This window comes from Rhinoraja longicauda, chromosome 8 (assembly GCF_053455715.1).
Source record: "Rhinoraja longicauda isolate Sanriku21f chromosome 8, sRhiLon1.1, whole genome shotgun sequence".
NCBI classification, from domain to species: Eukaryota; Metazoa; Chordata; class Chondrichthyes; order Rajiformes; family Arhynchobatidae; genus Rhinoraja; species Rhinoraja longicauda.
In genome coordinates, this window is record NC_135960.1 from 55,138,349 (window position 1) to 55,161,281 (window position 22,933).

Here is a 22,933-nt window from a genome sequence, read left to right on the forward strand (position 1 = left end):
ATTCCATACACGAACCACCCTTTACATAAAAAAATTACTCCTTTGGTTCCTTTTAATTCCCCCCCCCTCATCTTAAACCTGTCCTCTGGTTCACGATTCCTCTACTCTGAGCACAAGACTCTGTGAGTTTACCCAATCTATTATTCTCATGATTTCATACACCTCCATAAGATCACCCCTCATCCTCCTGCGCTCCAAGGAATAGAGTCCAAGCCTGCTCAACCTCATACTTGACAGGTGAACACATAGGAGCATAAAAAGGGATGCAAGTACATGTGGCAGGCCAGTTTGAAAGGAATTTATATGTCAAACTATTCTCCTTAATTTCAGGAGAATATCTCCTTAATTCCTAAAAAAAAGACAAGGGTGAAAAAACAAAGGAAAGATACAGCAGCTGACCCTCCTGAGCATACAATGCTACAGGGATGACTTGGCACCATTAAGATTGGATGGCACCTCTGCAGTAATAATTGGACAAAACAGTAAACCCAAGTTGTGGCCATAAATAAACCATGCCTATTTATGAACTGCCTCTCATGAAGCTTTCTTTTGTGATAATTCTACTACTAAGAATAAGGGGTAGGCCATTTAGAACTGAGACGAGGAAGAACTTTTTCACTCCGAGAGTTAAGCTCTGGAATTCTCTGCCTCAGAAGGCAGTGGAGGGCAATTCTCTGGATGCTTTCAAGAGAGTTAGATAGAGCTCTTAATGATAGCAGAGCCAGGGGATATGGGGAGAAGGCAGGAATGGGGTACTGATTGTGCATTATCAGCCATGGTCACGGTGAATGGCGCTGCTGGCTCGAAGGGCTGAATGGCCTACTGCTGCACCTATTGTCTATTGTCTATTATCTTAATTTTAATGTTCTGTGAATTATACTTCTTTGTTCATGCTGCATTGAATTGATCAGCACCGTATACTCAAAAATACTTATTTAATTATAGGTCAATTTGCAAAAAGGAATGTTAAGTTTCTAACTAAAGAACTTGACACTAAACATTCTTTACGTTTATCTTGTTCCATAGCATTTGCGCAAGGTTTATTTTTTACATAATTGGAGTACCCAATTGTCATTATCTAGCAAGGGAATAATTGTAAAAATAAAATATTCCTGACTGCTTTCCATTCACTTGCCCACACAAAAAAAGTTGGAGATGAAAAATGTAAATAGAGATTGTTTTTGCAAATTTCAAAGGCAGCATATGGTGCAAGCACCTTAGTGTGGCCATAAAGTCCTAAATTTATATTAATTGAATACAAATTTCCAATTAAAAACAAAGATTATGGGGCATGCCATTGCATCAGTTTACAGAAAGAAATAAACAACAAAAGACAGAAAAAGATAAATGGTTCATCAGTCTAATAAAAGTAAGACACAGCTATTAGTATTAATGTTGAAAGAAGATTCAGGCTGAATAGAAGTCAGCCTGGATAGGTATAAATTGAAAAGAAAGGGAATCTTCACATAAAGTTCTTTTTTCAAAAGAAACAATTAAATGAAACCATTTACAACGCTACAAAGAATCATTAGAAATTCCACACCTTTGACAAAAAGACTTGCCACGCACGATTCAGTGCCAACTTCATTGCTGACTCGACAAGTGTATTCACCAGTATCAGCGACTTTTGCTGAGTGGAGTTGAAGCATGCTTGTTGAACCTTCTTTTGAAATGTAAAGTGAATTACTTGGCACCAACTCCTTTTTGTCCTTGAACCATTTGATGGTTATTGGAGGAGTTCCACTAATAACACTCCTGAACTGTACTTTGGAACCAGGTACAACATCCTGGGACAAAGGCTTCATAGTGAAATATGGTTGTTCTAAAAATTTCAGAAGAAAACTAGTCATTATCACAATAAAATAAAATAAAATGTAATAAAGTGCTTTTTATGAAAATGGAAATGTTATACCAAGAGTGTAAATGGGTATGTGCAATATATGCATTCTCAACATGTTTGTTAAAGCACTAAATTAAATGAATGACAAGTACTGTTTTGGATAACTGAAGGTTATTAGTCAATCAACTGAAGGTTATTAGACAATCTGGTTAATTTTGAAGCAATTAAGATATTGATTGCAACATTTCAAACCTTTCACAGTTAAGGCACCGATGCTCTGATCAGTTCCAGCAGCATTTGTTGCTCTGCAAGTGTATGTTCCACCATCTGTCATCTCAAGTTGATGAATCTCCAACTGTGCAATGTTATCATGGTAAGAAAACTTATATTTTTCGTTAGCTGATAATTCTTCATTGTCCTTATACCAAAGCACACTCATTGGAAGAGAACCAGTGATTTTGCACTCCATCTTAATAAAAGAAGATTTGATGCCATCCATATTTTTTAAGTTTCTTTTGAATATTGGTGGAACTATGCGATCTGTCCAACACATGGTGGGAAATCAAAGATTATTATTTTTTCCAAATTATTTTAATTATTTCAATAAGTGCAATGAAATGGAAGGGTAAAAATACCAACCTAATACTGTAATGGAAGCTTTGCATCTGCTGTTACCAATGTCATTCTGAACCTCACAGGCATATTCACCACCATCCTCTTTCTCAGTGAAAGGAATCTTTAAACTAGTAACTTTATTTGTAATGCTGATTTTGTATTTTCTCCCAGTAATCAACTCTGTGCCATTCTTAAACCATTTGGCTTTAATTTCTGGTGTTCCTGTAAAAGTGCAGTCCAATGTTGCTGGCTCTCCTGCAGTTACACTAATAGAGTCTGCTTTTTCTATTATACTTGCAGGTTCTGTGACAATAAAAACATCATATTAGAGCCAAGAATATAAGAAACAATAGAAGACCATTTAAGACCATTAATTTTCCTGCCATGAGCTGAAATATTGAACTAATCAAAAAAAATCACACTTCGATAATCTTTGTAAAGGCTATAGTGCTTATCCAAGCCTACATGTGTTCAGGAGATATGGACAAATAAATGTTGTTTCCGTTTATCATGTCAAACTTAATTGACTTGAAGTTGTTGGGAGCCACTACCCATCAACTGTTAGCGGCTCACTTTGTTTGAGACTTTCCCACCTGCTTTGCAAAATACAAAAGTCTGAAAGCCACACAACAGCTTATCTAAACTTTCTCCATTCGAGGCTTTCTATCAAGTCCTGTGGCAGATCAATGATGTGGAGGAAGGAGAGCAGCATTTTGTAACTATTCCCTCGGTTCTGTGCTGGAGCTGGTTAATGTGCAAAGGATAATTCATTTCTTTGAATAAACACAGTTAAAAGAATTAATACAGGAAGATGTATGAATTATTTAATTTCATTTTACTTTAATGTTTTTAAGTGCCCTACAGTTTTTAAGTTTTGTTTTACTTTTTAAAATAATTAAATCTAATTGACTATTTTTTAAATGTTACTTACTCTCAAATATATTTAAAAACTGGTCCAAACCCTTGGGCCATGATAAACAGCCAGAGGCTGTAAGGGTATTCAGATAGTGAGAGTCAGATATTCACACCGTTTAGTATGTTATATGGGATTATGTTAAAATTAAAGTTATATGGCATTTTGAGCATTGTCCTGTGGCCTTATTAAAATATTAATGAAAGCTAAGGGTTGATAAAGAAATAAAGGGAACAACATTCAAAGAAACAGAATGAAGGACACATTAAATAATTTAAAAAGAAATAGAGATTGAAAGAAAGATTAGATTAATGGAGTTTTTGAAAAATAAACCTAAGCAAACGGAAGAAAATAAAACTAACTTGTTTTGAAATCTCTGAGCAATTTACCGCTTGCAAGTAAGATAATAGTTTTAATTGAATAATCCCTTTCTGACCCCACAAGATTAAACTTCATGCCACTACCATAAATCAAATAATTTCAAATGCTGTTGCAACATGAAACACGAGTGTAAATCATCCAGCAATTTATGACTAACAACTAATGGTATATCTCTTCCTGCCTCAAATCCCCAAAGTTTTTGGCATTCAACACTCTAGCACTAAATTTACTTTTTCAAAGACTTTCTTTATAGTTTAACCATTCAAAACATTATATTATTTGTTTTCATTGTCTTACATCATTACAAAAATCAAAATAACTCAAAACACTGTAAGCTGTTAATTTTTAGAAATAGCTGAATTAGTAACACTGAGGATAGTATTCTTTAAACCAACCTTTCACAGTTAAATTTGCAACACACTTTGTGATTCCAGCATCATTCTTTGCCTGACAAACAAACTTCCCACCATGATGTTGTTCTACCGAAGCAATCTGCAGTGTTGCTATATCTTCTTCAAAAGATATTTTAGTATTAGTATCTTCAGAAATATCATCTTTATCTTTTTGCCAGGTAATGGAAATTGGGCTTGAACCTTTCACAGTACTTTGAAACGTAGCAGGCATTCCCAAAAGTACCGTAATATTTTCAATCTTCTTGAAAAATGATGGTGGTTCTGTTTTTAAAATGAAGCATTTAAAATATAAGACTCTCTAGTCAATTATTAAATAGGAAAAACAAAATTAGTTTTATTGTAATATTATGGAAAAGGAACTCTTGCTTCACTAACCTTTCAGAGTCACTGTAGAACTGCATGAACAACCTCCAACTTCATTTGATACCTTGCATTGATATTCACCAGCATCCACGGTATCAAATTTAAGAATATGCAAACTAACTAAAGAGTTTTGACAGATTGTCTTGTACTTTTTACTAGGCCTAATTTGTTTAATGTCTTTATACCAAGAAATTTCAAAGGGGGCTGTACCAGCCACCTCACATTCAAGAATAATATCAGAGGCTTTAATCACCTCAAGAGATTCAAGTCCTTTAGTGAGTGATGGAGGTTCTGCAAAAGAACAAATAATAAATTCAATCTAAAAATGTCAGCTGACCTCTAGACCCAAACATATAAGCTCCACAAATATCTTGTGAATGTAAACAAAGTACAAAATGATGAGATATTTTCACAGACCTTTAACAGTTACAGTAACACTGCAACTCTCACTACCAACTTCATTCTTAGCTTCACAGGTGTATTCACCACTGTCTTCCACAACACCATCAAGAATTTCAAGAACTGACACACAGTTAACAAATGATATTCGGTATTTGTCACTGGGGTGAACCTGCTTGTCTTTCCGATACCACGTAACTTTAATTTCAGGTGTGCCAGTTATTTCACATTCAAACCGAGCCGAGTCACCACTTTTCAATAATTTTGATGGCTCTAGCTTCCGTGAAAATGATGGTGGTTCTATAAAAATCAAGATGCCATGAAGAATACATTTAGAAGATATTCATAAGTAACAAAGAAGAGACAAAAAGCATATGTTCATATGCATAACACAAAACTTATCACTTCAAGGCGATTATAATTTCAATTCCTCTTATTACTAAGAGCATACCCCTGAATATTTGGGATATTTTAATACAAAGAACAAAGAGTAATAAGATGTTCAGTCACTCTACACCTCCATCCCTCATCAGGAAGGTCTTAAAGCCCACCATTTCTTCCTCGACCGCAGAACCAGCCAATTTCCGTCTACTAACACTCTCCTCTGCCTCGCAGAGCTGGTCCTAACCCTTAACAACTTCTCTTTCAACTCCTCCCACTTCCTCCAAATCCAAGGGCACTTGCATGGGCCCCAGCTATGCCTGCCTCTTTGTAGGGTACATCGAACAATCACTGTTCCAGGCGTGCACTGGCCCTATCCCCAAACTCAACCTCTGCTACATTGACGACTGCATCAGTGCTACATCCTGCACCCATGCAGAACTCACTGACTTCATCAACTTCATGGTTAATCTGCATTCTGCACTCAAATTCACTTGGACCATCTCCGACATTTCCCTACCGTTTCTAGATCTCATCGTCTCCATCACAGGAGGCAGACTATCGACTGACATCTATTACAAACCTACTGACTCACACAGCTATCTAGACTACACTTCTTCCCACCCTGCCTCCTGTAAAGACTCTACCTCCTACTCCTAATTCCTCCCTCTACGCCGCCCAGGATGAGATTTTCCATACCAGGACATCAGAGATGTCCTCATTCTTTAGGGAGAGAGGTTTCCCCTCTTCCATTATAGATGAGGCTCTCACTAGGGTCGCCTCGATATCCCGCAGCTCCGCTCTTGCTCCCCCTCCCCCCATGCTTAACAGAGTCCCCCTTGTCCTCACCTTCCACCCATCAGCTGTCGCATGCAGCACATAATTCTCCGACATTTTTGCCACCTCCAACGAGATCCCACTACTAACCACATCTTCCCATCTCCACCCCTTTCCACAGAGACCGTTCCCTCTGCAACTCCCTGGTCAACTCGTCCCTCCCCACCCAAAACATCCCTTCCCCCAGGTAATTTCCCCTGCAACCGCAGGAGATGCAACACCTGTCCCTATACCCTCCCCCTCAACCTCGTCCAAGGACCCCGACAGTCTTTTCAGGCGAGGCAGAGGTTTACTTGCACCTTCTCCAACCTCATCTACTGTAGCTGCTGTTCCAGGTGTGGACTCCTGTATATTGGTGAGACCAAGCACAGGCTCGGCGATCGTTTCGCTGAACACCTCCGATCGGTCCGCCTAAACCTACCTGATCTCCCGGTTGCTCAACACTTTAACTCCCCCTCCCATTCCCACACTGACCTTTCTGTTCTGGGCCTCCACCATTGTCAGAGTGTGAGGCCCAGTGTTAATTGGAGGAACTGCACCATATATTTTGCTTGGGTAGCTTGCACCTCAGGGGTATGAACATTGACTTCTCTAACTTCAAGTTGCCCTTGCTTTCCCTCTCTCTCCATCCCCTCCCTCTTCCCAGCTCTCCTACCAGTCTTATTGTTTCCGACTACATTTTATCTCTGTACCGCCCACTCCCTTGACACCAGTCTGAAGAAGGGTCTCGACCCAAAACTTCACCCATTTCTTCTTTCCAGAGATGCTGCCTGTCCCGCTGAGTTACTCCAGCATTTAGTGTCTACTAAGGAGTAATAAGATACTGAATAAAATTAAGAAAATATATATATTTAAAAATCACCTTTAACAAAAAGATTTGTTGTACAGGAAATTGTTCCAGCATCATTGCTGATTTCACAAATGTAATCATCCGTATCAGTTGGTTTCACTGAAAAAAGCTCAAGATAGGTTGTAGAAATATCCCTCATAATGAAACAGCTGCCACCAGTCACAAGTTCTGTGTTACCCTTGTACCATTTCATTGACATTGGAGGTGTTCCATTTACGACAGTCTTAAACTTCACAGTTGTAGCAGGCAGAACTTTCTCTGATGCAGGTTTTAATATAAAGCTTGGAGGTTCTAAAATTTAAAAAAATTAAATAGCACATAAAATTCATAGTAATCAAACATATCAAGCAAGTAGGTTTTCCCCCTTGTTTGAAAATGTGCCACAAGATATGCAGGCAAGAGACAAGTGATCGAGTGGTCCTTCAATTCATTGGGATCCAAAAATGTATATCATTTTATCACTAATGAGGCATATTTCATGGATTTGCCTAATAGACTGGTCAATTTATCTGCCAAATAGTTAACTAACACAAACCAGCAAATACAAGGATCAATTGCTAATGTGTGGTCAGTTAGCTGATCTCTGGAGGGTGATTGTGGCATCCTTATAATCACAGCAAGAAATTAGACAAAAAAATTAGGGAGGGTGTTTATTCCTCACATTTGACTTGAATATTGAGCTTATGGATGTTGAATAATGGCAGGAAGGAACTGCAGATGCTGGTTTGCACTGAAGATAGACATAAAATGCTGGAATAACTTAGTGGAACAGGCAGCATCTCTGGAGGGTCAACCTGAAATGTCACCCATTCGTTCTATCCAGAGATGCTGCCTGCCCCGCTGGGTTACTCCAGCATTTTGTGTCTATCTTTAATAATGGCAGAATACCACTCTGCAGGAACAACTGCTCTCGTTGAAAAGCTTACTGATTTTCGGCACCAAGCATCATTTGAAATTATGGACCATTGGCAAAAAAACAGCAACAGATGTCAGGAAATAAAAATTGGCCCAAAATATAGGCAAATTTCAACATATTTATCAATGAATATGTCATTTAAATGACAATAAAACTGATTTGCAAAAGGACAAAAATTATATTAACAAAAGAGAAAATATCAGAATTAAGTTATGTGTTCAAACCTTTCACATTTAAGACTCCACTGCATTCATCACTTCCTGCAGAGTTAGTAGCTTTACACGAGTAAGTTCCACCATCCTTAATTTCTAATTGTTTCATCGCCAGAACAGCGGTGTTGTCTTGACATGACATTGTGTATTTAACACTGGCTGATAACTCTTTGTCATCTTTATGCCAAGAAATCCCAACTGGGACAGAACCAGAGAATTTGCAATCCATGTGAAAGGTTGCACCCAATATGCTGGTCATTTTCCTTAATTTTTTAGTGAAGGTTGGGGCAATCATACGATCTGTCCAAGGCAAAGCAACATGTCAATGATATCTGAATTAATTTTTAAAATTGCTTAAATTAATGAAAAAATTGTAATTATAAATTATATACTAACCCAATACTGTAATGGAAGTTTTGCAACTGCAACTCCCCACATCATTTTTTATTTCAAAAGTATATTCACCACTGTCCTCATTTTCTGCAGAAATGATCCTTAGGCTAGCAACTTTATTTAATAAACTTGTTTTGTACTTTCTACTGGATATTAGCTCCTTCCCATTCTTGAACCATTTAATTTTTAGTTCTGGTGTGCCGGCTATTACGAACTCCAAAGTTGCTGGATCTCCAGCAGTCACACTAATTGGCTCCGCTTTCTCTATGATATTTGCTGACTCTATGGTGAAATAAAATGGTTAACATTAACAATGCTTGGCAATGTAAGGCATGTTGTTTTATAAAACAAACCAATACATTATCAAACTAACCTTTCACTATTAATGTTGCTGAACATTTTTGGCTTCCTGCTTCATTTTCTGCATGGCAAGTGTATTTACCACTGCTGTTCATTTCAACAGCACCAATGTGAAGAGTACCAATATTGTTCTCAAAACTCATTTTGACATTATTACTTTCTGCGATAACATCCTTATCTTTCATCCAAGTTAAAGTGATAGGTAGTGATCCTTTTGTACTGCATTGAAACATTGCTGAGGTTCCCAAAATTGTTGTTGCATTTTCAATTTTCTTCACAAATGATGGGGGTTCTAATTTCAAAGGAAGGTACAAATAATGTGGTTTTAATTTAAAAGGCAGGGACAGCTTACATGTTATACATTCATCTATTGAATCTCATTAAAAAATTTAGGTTAATATGACATCTTTCCTGCAATTTCCAAAAATATTACTGACCTTTTATCTTCACTGTTGCACCACATAGACACTTTCCTACTTCATTAGACACTGTGCACTGATAATCACCAACATCTGGGAACTCAAAAAAGCTAATGTGGAGATAAGCACGCATATTTTGGAAAATCATCTTGTACTTCTTACTAGGTCGGATCTGCTTTCTGTCTTTGTGCCAGACAACTTCAAATGGAGCTGTACCAGTCAGCTCACATTCAAGAGTACAATTGAATCCTTTTACCACTTCAGTGGGATCAAATGTTTTGATAAAAGAGGGAGGTTCTAAAGAGGAAGGCACAAAAATTCAATTTCAAACTGCCTGTTCAAAAAGGTTAAAGAAATAAACAATATGAATTTTTCAACAGCAGCAACATTGTACGAACCTTTGACTGTAATGATCGTGCTGCAGCTATCTGTACCAGCTTCATTTTGTGCTTCACACACATAATCTCCACTGTCTTCTACATTTATATCATTAATCTCAAGAACAGCTGCAGAATCACTAAATGATATCTTGTATTTTTCCGAGATATTGAGAATCATATTGTTTTTGTACCAGGTAACATTAATTTCAGGCGAACCTTTCACTTGGCAATTCAAATGTGTTGAATCACCTTTTTTCAACAGCAGCGATAGTTCTGGCTTTCTTATGAATGAAGGTGGTTCTGAAGGTAAATTTAAAGAAAAATATTAAGAGATGCCCAAGATAAAAACATTTAGAAAGAGAACTAATATCACCAAGACAATCTTTAAAGAAAAATTACAACGCTTAAGGTATTATTCATTGCTTGTAATTTGAGGAAAAATTCTGGCTCGGTTGGTTCAGTTTGTTTTGTTTCCATGTTATCATGTCATCAACAAAACCCTTCATTGATTCATTGTACCTCATTTCAAATTATTCAGTACTATGTGTAATGTTTTCTGTTATAAAATTGAAATAAAGAAGTAAGCACCAATAAAGGCTCCAAATCTACATGTTCAAGAGTAAGAAAATCCTAGCTGCAAGGTCATTTTGCAGTCACGTTATAAAAGCAACTGCCTAACTTGAATGTACATTCAATGAATGTACATTTGTTCACAGGATTGACTCCTGGGGTAGCATCATTATGTTATAAAAAGAGATCAAACAGACAAGGCCTGCACTCTGCAGTTTAGAAAAATAAGAAATGATCTAATTTAAGCATTCAATCTTCTTAAAGGACTTGACATGGTTGATTTCAAGATGATATGTCCCCAGGTTGGCATATCTACAACCAGAGGTCAGTCCCAAAATAAAGAGATCTGAGATGGTAACAAATGTCTTCACCCACAGCATTTGGGATTCTCTATTCAAGAAGGTCCCGGAGGTTCAATTCATAACTATATTCAGGTTAGAGATCAATAACATTTAGATAATAAAAGAATTGTTAGATATGTGATTAGTGCAGTAAAACAGGACAGAGGTGAATGATCAGCCATTATAATACTGAACGGCTGAGAGATTCCAAGAAACCAAATTATTTGATTCCTGCTCTATTTCTTATATTTCCTCAATTACTAATCATGTAATACGGTAGAGGTTGAGGTTATATTTTAATGAATTTCTGTGATATAACATATGTCAAAATGAAAGAGTTCCTGAAAACCCCCCAAATATAACGAGTTTGTGTAAATGGTAAAACATCAAACTATATTTCTAAAGTGCCTTTAACATAGTAAAATGTCCAAGGTCTTTCACAGGAGTTATTAAACAACAATTTGACAACCATATATTAGACAGATAATATAGAGTGGAATTTTACGAAGTCTCTTTAAAAAAGAAAGAATGAAAGAGAGGCAAAGAGATTTAAGGATATTTCCAAAGCTTGATGCTGAAGGCATAACTCACAAAGGTGAATAAATGAAAATTAGGGATGTTTAATGGGACGAAGTTGAAGATTCACAATTATCTCAGAGGCTTGCATGGGTCATGGAGATAGGTTGGATGATTAGGGATCTGAAATGGGATTAACAATTTCAAAACTGAACGGTTGCTTAACCAGAAACAAATCAGTGAAAGGTGAAAGTTAAAAGTACTGAGCAGAACTTAGGAAACTATCAAGAGTCTTTGATGACCTCAGTCTTATGGAAGAAAAGACCAGGGATTCCAGCAGTAGTCCTTCGGAAACATCGTTCAGAAGAAACAAAACAAAGTTGAGATATGCTTACAAATGAATGAAGTTTTGGCATCTTTTCATCATGATGCTTCAACCAAATCACTGTATCCGAACTATGATTGTATATATAAAATATACAAATTAAGATCAAAATACTTATTGTATTAACCGGAATTAGCCTTCGCCATCTAAAGACGGCACAGAGACACAGAAGTTAATGGTGCTGCCTCACAGCTCCATTGCCCCAGATCCCATCTCGACACCTAGCACAGTGTGTTTTTAATTTGCATTTCATCTCTGTGACTGTGAGAGTTTGTTCCAGGTGTTCCAGTTTCCTCCCAAACCAGGTTAGGTTATTTAGTACAGTAAATAATTCCAACTATCAGTGAATGCTAGGAGATTCATGGAGAGTTAATGGGCATATGAAAGTGAGTTACAGGGAAATAAATGTGAGAGTGAATTGATGAAATTTTTCAGAGCTTACATAGACACGTGGGGCCAAATGACCTGCCACTGTTTCAGAACATAGAACTAAATATAGGAGCTTTGAGGCAAGATTTTTTTTCTATAATGAAACCTTTAAAAATTACTTATAGTTTTACTTCAAGTAGCCACAGGTTCTGCTAAAAAAACAGCTTGTGATTTGCAACACTCCTTACCTTTAACTGTTAATAGTGCCGAGCAGGAATCACTTCCAGCTTCATTAGAAGCCATACACACATAATTCCCTTCATCTTTCAGTCTAGCTCCCAGGATTTCCAAAACAGCTAATTTGTCTTCAAATGTAATTTTATAATATTTGCTCGAGTGAAGTTCTAATCCGTCTTTTTTCCATGAAATTGTTACTGATGTGTCATCATTCACTTGACATTCAAGATGTGCACTGGTGTTAATTACAGTCTGAGTAGGTTCAAATCTCCGAGTGAAAGATGGTTTGTCAAGTACAATTAGATCAGAATAGCAGATATCAGTGCCACAATCATTGGTCACTTTGCAAGAATAGGTTCCTTTGTTCTGAACATTTAAGTTACTGAATTCCAAAGCATGTTTGTTGCCTTTGGTTAATATTTTATAGTTGTCTTCATCTGTAACATCAATACCATTCTTCTGCCAAACAGTATGGATTACAGGTGATCCAGATACTGTGCATTCAAGTCTTGCAGTTTTACCTACAAATGTTGTAACCGATTTCAGTCTGGTTATAAAGCTCGGTGGCGTATGTTCTGCAAAATGAACATTTGGATTAGATTTTCAACTAACTGAAGGAATTAGACTTTAAGATATTTAGGTCAGGTAGATTTGCTTAAAATGTATTTAAAAGAGAAAGAAAACTGCCAATACTGATATTCTAATGTCTTTGTTGGATTATTTATAAAGTTTACCATATGAAACCCAGATTATTTTTTAGAACAATTTTATCCAGATATCAAAACTGCTTTGGATGATATAGCTCTGTCTTACAGGAGATAATTGAAAGAAAACGGAATTTAATGTTTCTGTTATATAAAGCTGAAGTGATAAAAATTGAAGAAATCTTTCACTGGTTTAATTTCAACTCTATACAACTTTGAAAAAATAAAATTATTCTACAAATTAGAAAACCACAAAGATATTTTTATATATGAATAGATGTACAAAAATACCAATTATGAGAAAGAGTGAGTTACTCTGCCATTTAGGCGTGCTCCACAACTGATTGTAATCTCATGTCCGTATTCTTGTTTATCAAGTATCTATGTACCTCCACCTTAAAATACTTAAAAATAAGAATAATTTCACATTGTAATCCACTTAATAGATCTTTGCACGCTCAACCTTAATATTCCTATCCTATATTCGTCTATATTCCTTTGTAGATTCCTTCACAATTTCCTATCCTATCCATCTCTGTGCCATCTGCAAATTTAGCAATTTGGTGTCTGCATCCAAATTACTATTTAAATTATGAAACAATCATTTTGGTTCTATGAAAATAATTATAGAGTTAAAACTATGCAAGCCTTTTAAAGCCAAATGAAATTGAAAACTAAATGTTGAAATGAAACAACATTCAAAGCTTAATCTACTTACCAGTCACAATCAATTTAGCTGTGCTGCTTACACTGCCAATCTGGTTTGATGCTCTGCAAGTATATTCTCCACAGTCAATTAGCTGGGGTTTCAAAAGTTTCAAGATGGAAATATATTTCTTGTTCACAATGTTGTATTTTTCACTGTCACGAAGTTCAGCTCTGGCTCGGAACCACTGGAATCTCACATCAGGAATAGGATCAATCTCACATTCAAACTGAGTGGCGTGTGCAACTATCACCTCCTGTGATTCAATCTTCCTTTTGAAAACTGGAGGCACTGCAGATATAAAATTTTAAAACATGTTACAACATTGCAATAACAAACTCTAATTCGTTAAGCATAAAGTGGAGAGATGCCCCCTGAAATTCAAAAATGAAGGACGTTAGGGTGGTAGAAACTAACAATCCATGGAGTGACTGTGGAGAAGAAATTATGGTTAAAAGATGTTAGCTGACCAGTGGCTGTGCTCAAGGTAGTAAATGATAATACTTCAATGAATGAAATTCAACATTTATTGTCGTGAAGTGCATAGATGCATGCAAGTAATTGATATAAATTGAAATGTTTTTTCCTGGAACAAAGTAGTTGACAAAATGTGATATTAGGAGGAAAAAATATCAATATTCAGTTGTCTTCTCATTATGATATAGTGATGGCAATGATAAATATCTAGCATTTCCTCAAGAGTGGATATGGGGATGAAAGCAATATTGCATTAGTAAAAAAACTTTAAAAGATGGGTGATGTTAATTAATTGTTAATATTAAAACATTAGGGGGCATAATTGAATATTCACAGTAGTTTTTTAAAACATGAAATTAACTTTAAAAGCTCTTTATTACTGTCAGTGAATGCTATGAAGATCACATCAATAAGAATCAATTTCACATTAGATTTTTTGCAATTAAGATTTAAAAGTAGCAATGCCAACGTAATGAAATAAACTGATGTGATCTTATCAAGCTTTGACGTCTCATATATAGATACTTAATGGGTAATACAATTACTCTTTTATCATTAAAATATGGGGAAGGAAGGGAAAAGGAAGAACAGGGTAGGAAAGATTTAGTTATGTTAATTTATTAGCATAAACTAAAAACAATGGTTAACTATTTTGTTAGTTGAATGGATTAGATTCTAGTTCATAATAATAAAGATTTTATCCCCATAATCCAACCTCTTATTACAACTGTGAGGTTTGCAGAAGTTGTTGATTTTCCTGTTTCATTCAATGCCTCGCAGATATATTCTCCTTGATGCTCCTTATTTTGTACTTTGTTGATTATAAGTGAGTATGTGTCAAAATCTTGAATACATTTGAACTCATTTTTTGAGGAGATTTTCTCTCCATTGATATACCAATTTACGTCTTTAACTTTCTTTATGACTGTGCTAAATATCACTTGGCTATCTTCATCTGCAGTGGTATCAGTAAGCCCCTTAATAATTATTGGATTGTCTTTAGTACCTTTTATTAGTGTTTCACTCTGCATTTTCATTTTAGAAACATGAATAGCTAAATTGTCCTCTGTTTTCTCCTCTATTTTAAGATTTTTTGTCGGGGGTTCTCCAAACACAGACATGGAAGGAGGAATACCAATGCGCACTGTTTCTAACCTATCAAATGACTTTGGAATTGTACCTAGCTGCTCAGCTATGAAAGCCTGTTGTTGCTCATGAATGATAGAACGAAAAGCTGCCGTCAGTTCCTTTTGTAAGTCAGCTTTCTGGGGGTATTCTCCTTCACTAATTAGAGTTATATCTATTGGAGGATTGGCATTGGTAATTTGATATGTATGTAAAGTGTATTTAGGCTCTATTTGAACTTTTAATTCCTTAATTTTTATTTCTTCTATGGAGCCGAATGTAATGGAGGAAATTGCATGATGCTCACTTGCTAAAGCAGATTTAAGTGCTTCCTTAAACTGTGTGCCTATACCTAAAGTGATGGTTCGGGGAATTTTAATCTTAAATGCCAGTTCCTTATGGAGTGCTCCATCTTCTTGGATTACATGGGATTGTGGTGCTTGATCCGGCTGTTTCTTCAACTTCAGCATTGTTTGTTCTGATCTCTTAATATCCGATGAATGTTCCTCTTCAATAATCTGTTTTTCTTGAAGCATTAGTGGAAATCTTACTGCCTGTTCTTCTTGGATTCTTACTGCAAAATCTTCTTCTGCAGCCTCGAGCATATTGGTACTTTTCATAGACATTGTCTTTTCTTGAACCTGCACAGAAGCTGAAGTTAATTTTGGTTCATACTTATCCTCACAGGTTGCCACACTTATGGCTCTGAAAAAAGCAACAGAACCATCTTCCACTATCATGCTGTCTGTTGTAGTGCTGAACTGTTTGATACTGTCATCAGACTTAGTTATCAATGCGTGCTGTTCTTTCTCTTTAATTGTTAATTTTTTTTCTTTTAATTTTTGTACAGTTTGAGTAACAGATGGGAGATACTTTTGTGGTAGAGGATGAGTTTTGGCTTCAGAATGTAAACTTTCAATTTTCATTTCAAGGGATTTAGATTGTTCGTCCAACAGTTCTATGTTTTCTTCTACAACCACAGCATTGCTGTATGCCGTCTCAAATTTACCTGCTGCAATATGAGCAGCTGGTTTCACTCGGGGTAGCATACCTTCTTTATGAAAAATACACATACTTTTTATGTGATGAGAATGTAAAGTGGATACATGTTCTTTTGTTGGTTTAATTTTTATGCTGTCCTTTACATCAGATAACTGAGTTGTGCATTCATAAGGTACCAGGTGCTGCTCTTCTGATATTAATGAATGTAGAGAAGTTGGACTCTTTTTCAGATCAGCATTATCTTCTATGGGTACTTCAAAAGTAAAATAAAATTCTTTGGGTAGAGTATCTTGTTCCTTGACAATCTGTAAATGCAAAGATTCCTTTTCTTCTGTTTTTGATGTCATTGAGATTGCACAATCTAATCCAATTAGTATTTTAGTATGTTCACTTCGAAGTGGTTGTTTCTCTTCTGCATTTAAAGCAGTTTTCACAAGTTGATCTTTCATTAATAAAGCTTGTTGTGATCCAGCTTTTTGTACCTTAAAGATAGACTCCTTCAGGGTTGACTTGTGGCTTTCAGTAACAGATGCCAAGAATGGCTTTGGTAATTTCTTTAATGACTTTGATTCCTTTCCAGCATCTAATGGTTGTATTTCTTTTGTAATTTCATCCCTTATTTTTTTATTTTCCATTGATACAGTTGTACAAACTTCCATTTTGCTTTCTTTTTGGATTTGGCCTTGATGCAATGTGAGAACTTCAAATACAAACAAAGGTTCTTTGGGGGGTTCTTGAAGTCCTTCAACTTTGTAACTGTGTACAGTGTACCTTGGCTCTGCTTTTGGCATTTCCACAACATTAAGAGTTGTAGATTTTGGGCTAGAAATTACATCTTCTTTCTCTGGCATACCTGTTTCCGCTGTCACTGGTTTAGAAGTTGCAATAGGCAATCCTTTAATATTAAAGATAGCTTCCTTTGGAATTTCAGTCCTTTCCGCAACTATGGGTAAACAGTTTTTTGATTGTACTTCTGTGCTCGGTAATTTGAATACTGGCAGGCCATTAATCGGTTCATGGTGTTGCTCAATAAAGCCCAGACGCTCCTGTGTCGTTTGAGAATGCATTATCATCTGTTTCATTCCTGAAATAGCTGTTTCTGCTGCAGAGATTTTCTCCTTCTTAAAAATGGCTGTCTGTTCACTGGGGACAGACTGTTTTTCTTCAGAGGCTATTTTATACATCAATTGATCCCTCTCCTGTAATTCAGCCTGAGTATCACCAGGTGATTTTAAGGTGAATAAACACAACTCAACGGCTTGATCACGAATGGTCTTTTCATAATGCTTCTGAACCATTTCTTGTGTTGAATGCTCAACAGCAACAGTATCGCTCATCACAATTAGTTCTGCAGTGCAAGTTGCTTCTCCAAATGTGTTAAATGCTTTGCAGGAATACAAGCCACTATCCTCCTTCTGTACATTATGAATGGTTAATGAACCAGAACCATTGGAGTTGTAACTCAGGTTGTATTGCACACCTGGAAAAAGCTGGTACTTTGCCTTATACCATAATACCTCAGGCATTGGTTCTCCTGTCACTACATACTCAAATTTACCAAGCATCCCTTTTAGACACTGCAAAGATTTAAATTCTTTGAAAAACTGTGGTGCCTCACCCCTAGATACGCATTTGAATTCTGCTTGTTGTATCAACACAGCTTCTTTCGATAGGGGCTCTTTGTTTATCTTTTTTTCTGGCAGTTTCGCAACTGGAGGTTTTGCAGCTGATTTCCTAATCCCTCCCATACCTTCCTTTGGTTTGATTTTCAGATGTGCACTACATGAAGTATTTCCAAGTACATTACTAGCTGTACAGGTATATTCTCCCTCATCTGTAAATTTGGAGTAAGCTATAATTAGACTGTATTCCTCCTTATCATAAACAAACTTGTGATTTGACGAAGGTGTCAATTTTTTACCATTACAAAACCACTGAATAGTGGGTTCTGGGAATCCACTAATAGTGACAGAGAATTTAGCTACATCTTCCACAACTACCTCCATACTAGAAATATGTTTCTTGAATACTGGCACTGATTTTAAAGGATTAGCATCAGTTTTTATGTCCAAAATGTTTGATGAAACTGGAGTTTCAGGCCTGAGTTCAAATGTTTTGTCAGACACATGAAGTTCACTTATGTAGAAATCTTCCCTCTTATCTTCAGCAGCGATGATTACAGAGCTAGAAAATTCTGTATAAGAAATAAGATGGTTACATTTAGAAAGCAGGTTGACTGCAAGTATTGCTCAATACTGGAAAGAAACAAAAAGCACCAGAATTATTAATTTTGTGCCAAATTCCTTCTGCTTCAAAAGGTTACATTTCTATAACAGTCTCCTTTAAATATTTATCATTAATCTAGGTATATAGGTGTGTGATTGTACATAGAATTTGCTCGGACAATTTAGGAAGTTTATGTTGCTTAAAGCCAATCTTAACAGCACACTAGTTTTAAGTGAAATTTGCTTTAATATACCATTTATTCAAATTTATAGATTCAAAATGTGTGTCATCTGAGTATTTATTTGTGAATTAAAATATTTAATACATGATCTATATTCCATATCTTAATCAAAGTTAATAAAATAGGAACTGTAGGTCCCGATTTGATAGCAGTGGCTGATATCCTGCAAATCCAGAATCACACTCCAATCATGACAATATGTTATTATTATGCAAAAATGTATTGCATGCTACAAAATTTCAAAAGACTTAGAAGTAATTTCTAATATAAGCTTTATTCCATCACTGAAATACATATGTTCAATCAAATTTGATTGTTAGGTCACATCAAGAGAAATCAAGAGATAACATATTCCTACTTTTACCTTGGTAACAGCAAGATTAATACAATAATTTTCACTATCATCAAAACAGCCAAATGCTATTGATAAATCTGTGATTTAATATCTCTTAACTAAGCAGCAATGAAATGTTAAAAATTCAGTAGCTCCAAGCTATTGGAATAGGAAAAAAAACCAGTTGTAGGTTGCTCTCCAAACATGGGAGTATGTGGGTATGAGCTTAGAGTGGGATTACATCAACCGTGTTGGCTTCAAATTGCGTACCAATACATAAACATCAGAACGCTTAGCTGAGTAATATGAGAGGGAGCTGCTACCACCCTGGAACCACAACCCAGTATAAGTTGCTGTCTTGAGATGGGATAATCAAAAGAAAATAAATCTCATATACCACACCAGCTGTATATTTACATGACAGCAGACCAGAAGTTTGTGTACACATTAGTATAACCAGCAAATAAGAAACATATTTAACAGGAAGCTGTAGAAGGAATGAATAATTGCAGCATTAAATGTTTCTTCACTAAAATATAAACCTTATTTGTTATACTTATCATGCTTTATACCATGTCAAGTGTGGCAGACAAAACAGGGAAACAATGCATGCTTTCACACAACTAGGTTGTCATACTGAGATCAAAAGAAACATATGTATTAATATATTCATGCTTATATCATGAAAAGTATCTTTTTCTATTCTGTAATTTCAATAAATTGACCAACAACCTACAGAATTCAAACCATTAAAACTTGTTCTTTTTCAATATCAAACAATTTATGCAGATTTGACAAAAGTTGAACTTCATTTCAAAATTAACAATTTAGGAAATAAATATTAAAATGATAAGCAAAGATATGATTAAAAAATATACAGATGCCATTTGATTGTTTGCAAACTCATGAAGGAGTGCATTTCTGTTTTTACTCACAGACTACTCTGAAATCATCTGTAGTATGCTGCAATCTCTGGACCAATCCAAAATTTGACTGCCTGACTAAACTCTCTAGGACCCCGTAAACTCCATCATGTCATAGAGTGGACTCTCTCCAACACCATATATTGCAAAACACATAAATACAGCAGCAATAGTACTCTTAAACTTTACATCTTTCAATTTCTGATGCTGAACAATCTAAAACTTTGCTCACCTCCAAAAACTAGCATGAACCTAACAAATACAATAAAGTAACAAAACCATTGAATTAACCAAATTTTAAAAATGTCACGAATTACATAATGTGTTCAAATTAACCGCACCACAGAATGGCACAATGTGTTTTTTTCCAGGATTCCATAATAACACGAGAAGTTAAAATAGCATTCACTTTCTCCTGAGTAGGATAGGAAAGTGAAGGATAGCCAAATGCAATTTCTATCTCTACAGATCTGGAAATAGATTATTTTCTACTTTTGATAAGAAATACGATGAAAGGTAAAAAGAGACGAGAAAAGAATAGATAAAAGTTAATTATTTATAATGTGAATTTAGGCTTACAGAGATGCTATTTAAAAGCCGCAGGAAATACACTTGTTTAGGCACCTAAAATATTTCTTCTTAAGTCATGGATTCCCTGCAAGAACTGTAACCTTTTTTAGATCCTTCTACGCATTTTTTTTGGTTTATCCTCTCTACTCCATCACATGGTATTTAAAGAGAACATGCTCACATACCTCAAACTTATCAGAGGACAATTTGCCAACATATATCATTCTGTGGCTGTCAGTGGCAATAAGCGGTTAACAGATTTGTATGACATTTTAGTTTAGATATTAGACCAGATAAAATAAATAGGATTAACTATCCTGTTAAAACAGCAACAGAAAATGTCATATACAATTGTCCAATCCATAAATAATCTGAATTTTAAGTTTTTAAATTGAAATACTTTCCACATCATACCTATGTTCAAATCAATAAAAATAGAATATAGGAAGTGGAATTAATCGGTTAGCCGCTCAAGTATGATCAGCCATTCAATGAGATCAGACTTCCATAGATATTAAAACCTGAGAACATGAACAATCAATATTACATGAAAAATCAACAACTGACTGAGCAATTGTCAATTGTAGATAAGAATTTCAAACTTCTATTAATGTCTGCATGTCTTTCAATATTCACTTTTGAAAGACCTGGTTCCACTTTTGAGATTATGCCCCTCATCCTAGACTAGCCATGGTGTCCATCAATCTCACCAGTCGGCCTTGCTTTTTTAAGGTCATAAAGTCATAAATCATAGGAGTAGAATTAGGCCATTCGGCCCATCAAGTCTACTCCACCATTCAATCATGGCTGATCTATCTTCCCCTCTTAACCCCATTCTCCTGCCTTCTCCCCATAACCTCTGACACCTGTATTAATCAAGAATCTATCTATCTCTGTCTTTAAAGTATCCACTGACTTGGCCTCCACAGCCTTCTGTGGCAAATAATTCCACAGATTCACCACCCTCTGACTAAAGAAATGTCTCCTCATCTCCTTCCTAAAAGAACATCCATTAATTCTGAGGCTATGGCCTCTAGTCGTAGACTCTCCCACTAGTGGAAACATCCTCTCCACATCCACTCTATCCAAGCCTTTCACTATTCTGTATATTTCAATGAGGTCCCCCCTCATTCTTCTAAACCCATTTTGAAATATACCACGTATTAAACAAGAAATAGAGAACCACGAACTAGATGGAACTGACTTTCAGTAATTAGGGTGATTGGCTTCATATTTTACTCACAACAATAAAGCTATACTGTTTCATCATTTTTTTGTGAATATGTTATCAAATAGGACACTTAAATTTATTTTACTGTCAAATTAAAAACTTTAGAAAACTCCTCAGCCCAATGTATTCTTTGTTGAACTTTCCAGCTAATTGTCCATAAGGTGGTCATTTTCCACAAAAAAGTATAATAGTCCTCAAGTAAGAATAAACTTTCATACATTAATGCACAACCTTCGGTTACTCTAAATTTTAACAAAAATATTCACTTATAGCGTGAACCATTAATAATGTCAATATTTTAACTAAACTTTCCATTGAAAACAGCACGAGAATTAAATATTTTAAGAAAACCCTTGTCTGATGCTGTAAGATATTCTGTTGAATGCAAACATATCTTGAAATTAATATCTACTCCTCTTTAAGCTGGGAATAATGGAACTCAAGATTAAGTTCCTAAACACAGTTTCAAGAAACAATGTTGTGGGCCAAATGATAAGGAATTTGGATTAATAGAAATGTTATACATTGATACCGTATGGTTTCAAAAAAAAAATCAAGTTCATATAAGATTAAACCTTGGCTGCAGTTTATGTAAAAATGTTCTGTGATTCAACAGAACTGATCTTCTGTTACCAGATGTAACATTTTCACTGTTTAAAGAGTTAATGGATTAGTTGTTTGAGTAAAATCCCTCAAGTTAACAATATTTTTCCATAAACTAGCCTCAAGCATAGCCATACATTTCCGTGTTCTTAATCCAAAACATCCACTATTTTTACACTAGGCATTTTTCAGTTATTATTTTAAACTTTCAAATAAAAGCTTTCCTACTGATTCATCACTCCAGAGTACACCAAGAAGGTATTTTTACATTTTTTCAGCCATATCAAATGTAATTCTTAACATTAAGATCAATTTGATTTTCATGCTTGAAAGTAGCATATCCCTAAACATGCTATTTATCAAAAATATCTATAAGCATCAAATTTAAATTCTAAATATATAAAGGACACTCTGAAAGGTTTTATGCACAAAATACTTTTAAAACAGCAACTGTGACTGCATTCCCAGCTTTGCTAACAGCTTTGCACTTGTAGATTCCAGCATCACTTTCCATAACATTGACAATGTTCAAGTAATGTTGCCCAGAATCTTTCTCCCCAATGCTATAGTTGGTACCTTCAAGTATTCTCTCATTCCGATACCAAATTACAGTAGGTTTTGGAGTACCTGTCACACAGCATTGAAAATATGCTGTGCTCCCCACAGTTATGTTGCAATCAAGAAGAGAAATCACAAACTTG

At 35.6% G+C, this 22,933-nt stretch overlaps 2 protein-coding genes across 2 annotated transcripts in view; both read right to left on the reverse strand.

Moving 5' to 3' along the window:
• The window catches only part of ttn.2 (titin, tandem duplicate 2), a 314,983-nt gene that overhangs the window by 223,643 nt on the left and 68,407 nt on the right, over positions 1–22,933 (reverse strand). Inside the window, exons 42-55 of the mRNA XM_078404016.1 lie at positions 13,513–13,791; positions 12,102–12,665; positions 9,691–9,972; positions 9,311–9,589; positions 8,887–9,165; positions 8,517–8,795; positions 8,133–8,420; positions 7,005–7,283; positions 4,943–5,224; positions 4,538–4,816; positions 4,145–4,423; positions 2,480–2,758; positions 2,093–2,380; positions 1,544–1,822 (exon numbers count right to left, since the gene is read on the reverse strand). Of these exons, the coding sequence (XP_078260142.1) occupies positions 1,544–1,822; positions 2,093–2,380; positions 2,480–2,758; positions 4,145–4,423; positions 4,538–4,816; positions 4,943–5,224; positions 7,005–7,283; positions 8,133–8,420; positions 8,517–8,795; positions 8,887–9,165; positions 9,311–9,589; positions 9,691–9,972; positions 12,102–12,665; positions 13,513–13,791 (4,215 nt within the window). The remainder of the gene's footprint in view (positions 1–1,543; positions 1,823–2,092; positions 2,381–2,479; positions 2,759–4,144; positions 4,424–4,537; positions 4,817–4,942; positions 5,225–7,004; positions 7,284–8,132; positions 8,421–8,516; positions 8,796–8,886; positions 9,166–9,310; positions 9,590–9,690; positions 9,973–12,101; positions 12,666–13,512; positions 13,792–22,933) is intronic.
• On the reverse strand, positions 13,849–20,076 carry LOC144596119 (titin-like). Its single transcript, XM_078404299.1, has 4 exons — positions 20,061–20,076; positions 17,855–18,298; positions 14,693–17,764; positions 13,849–13,874 (listed from the first exon to the last, which is right to left on the reverse strand). The coding sequence occupies exons 1-4, from the start codon at positions 20,074–20,076 to the stop codon at positions 13,849–13,851; spliced, it is 3,558 nt and encodes a 1,185-aa protein (XP_078260425.1).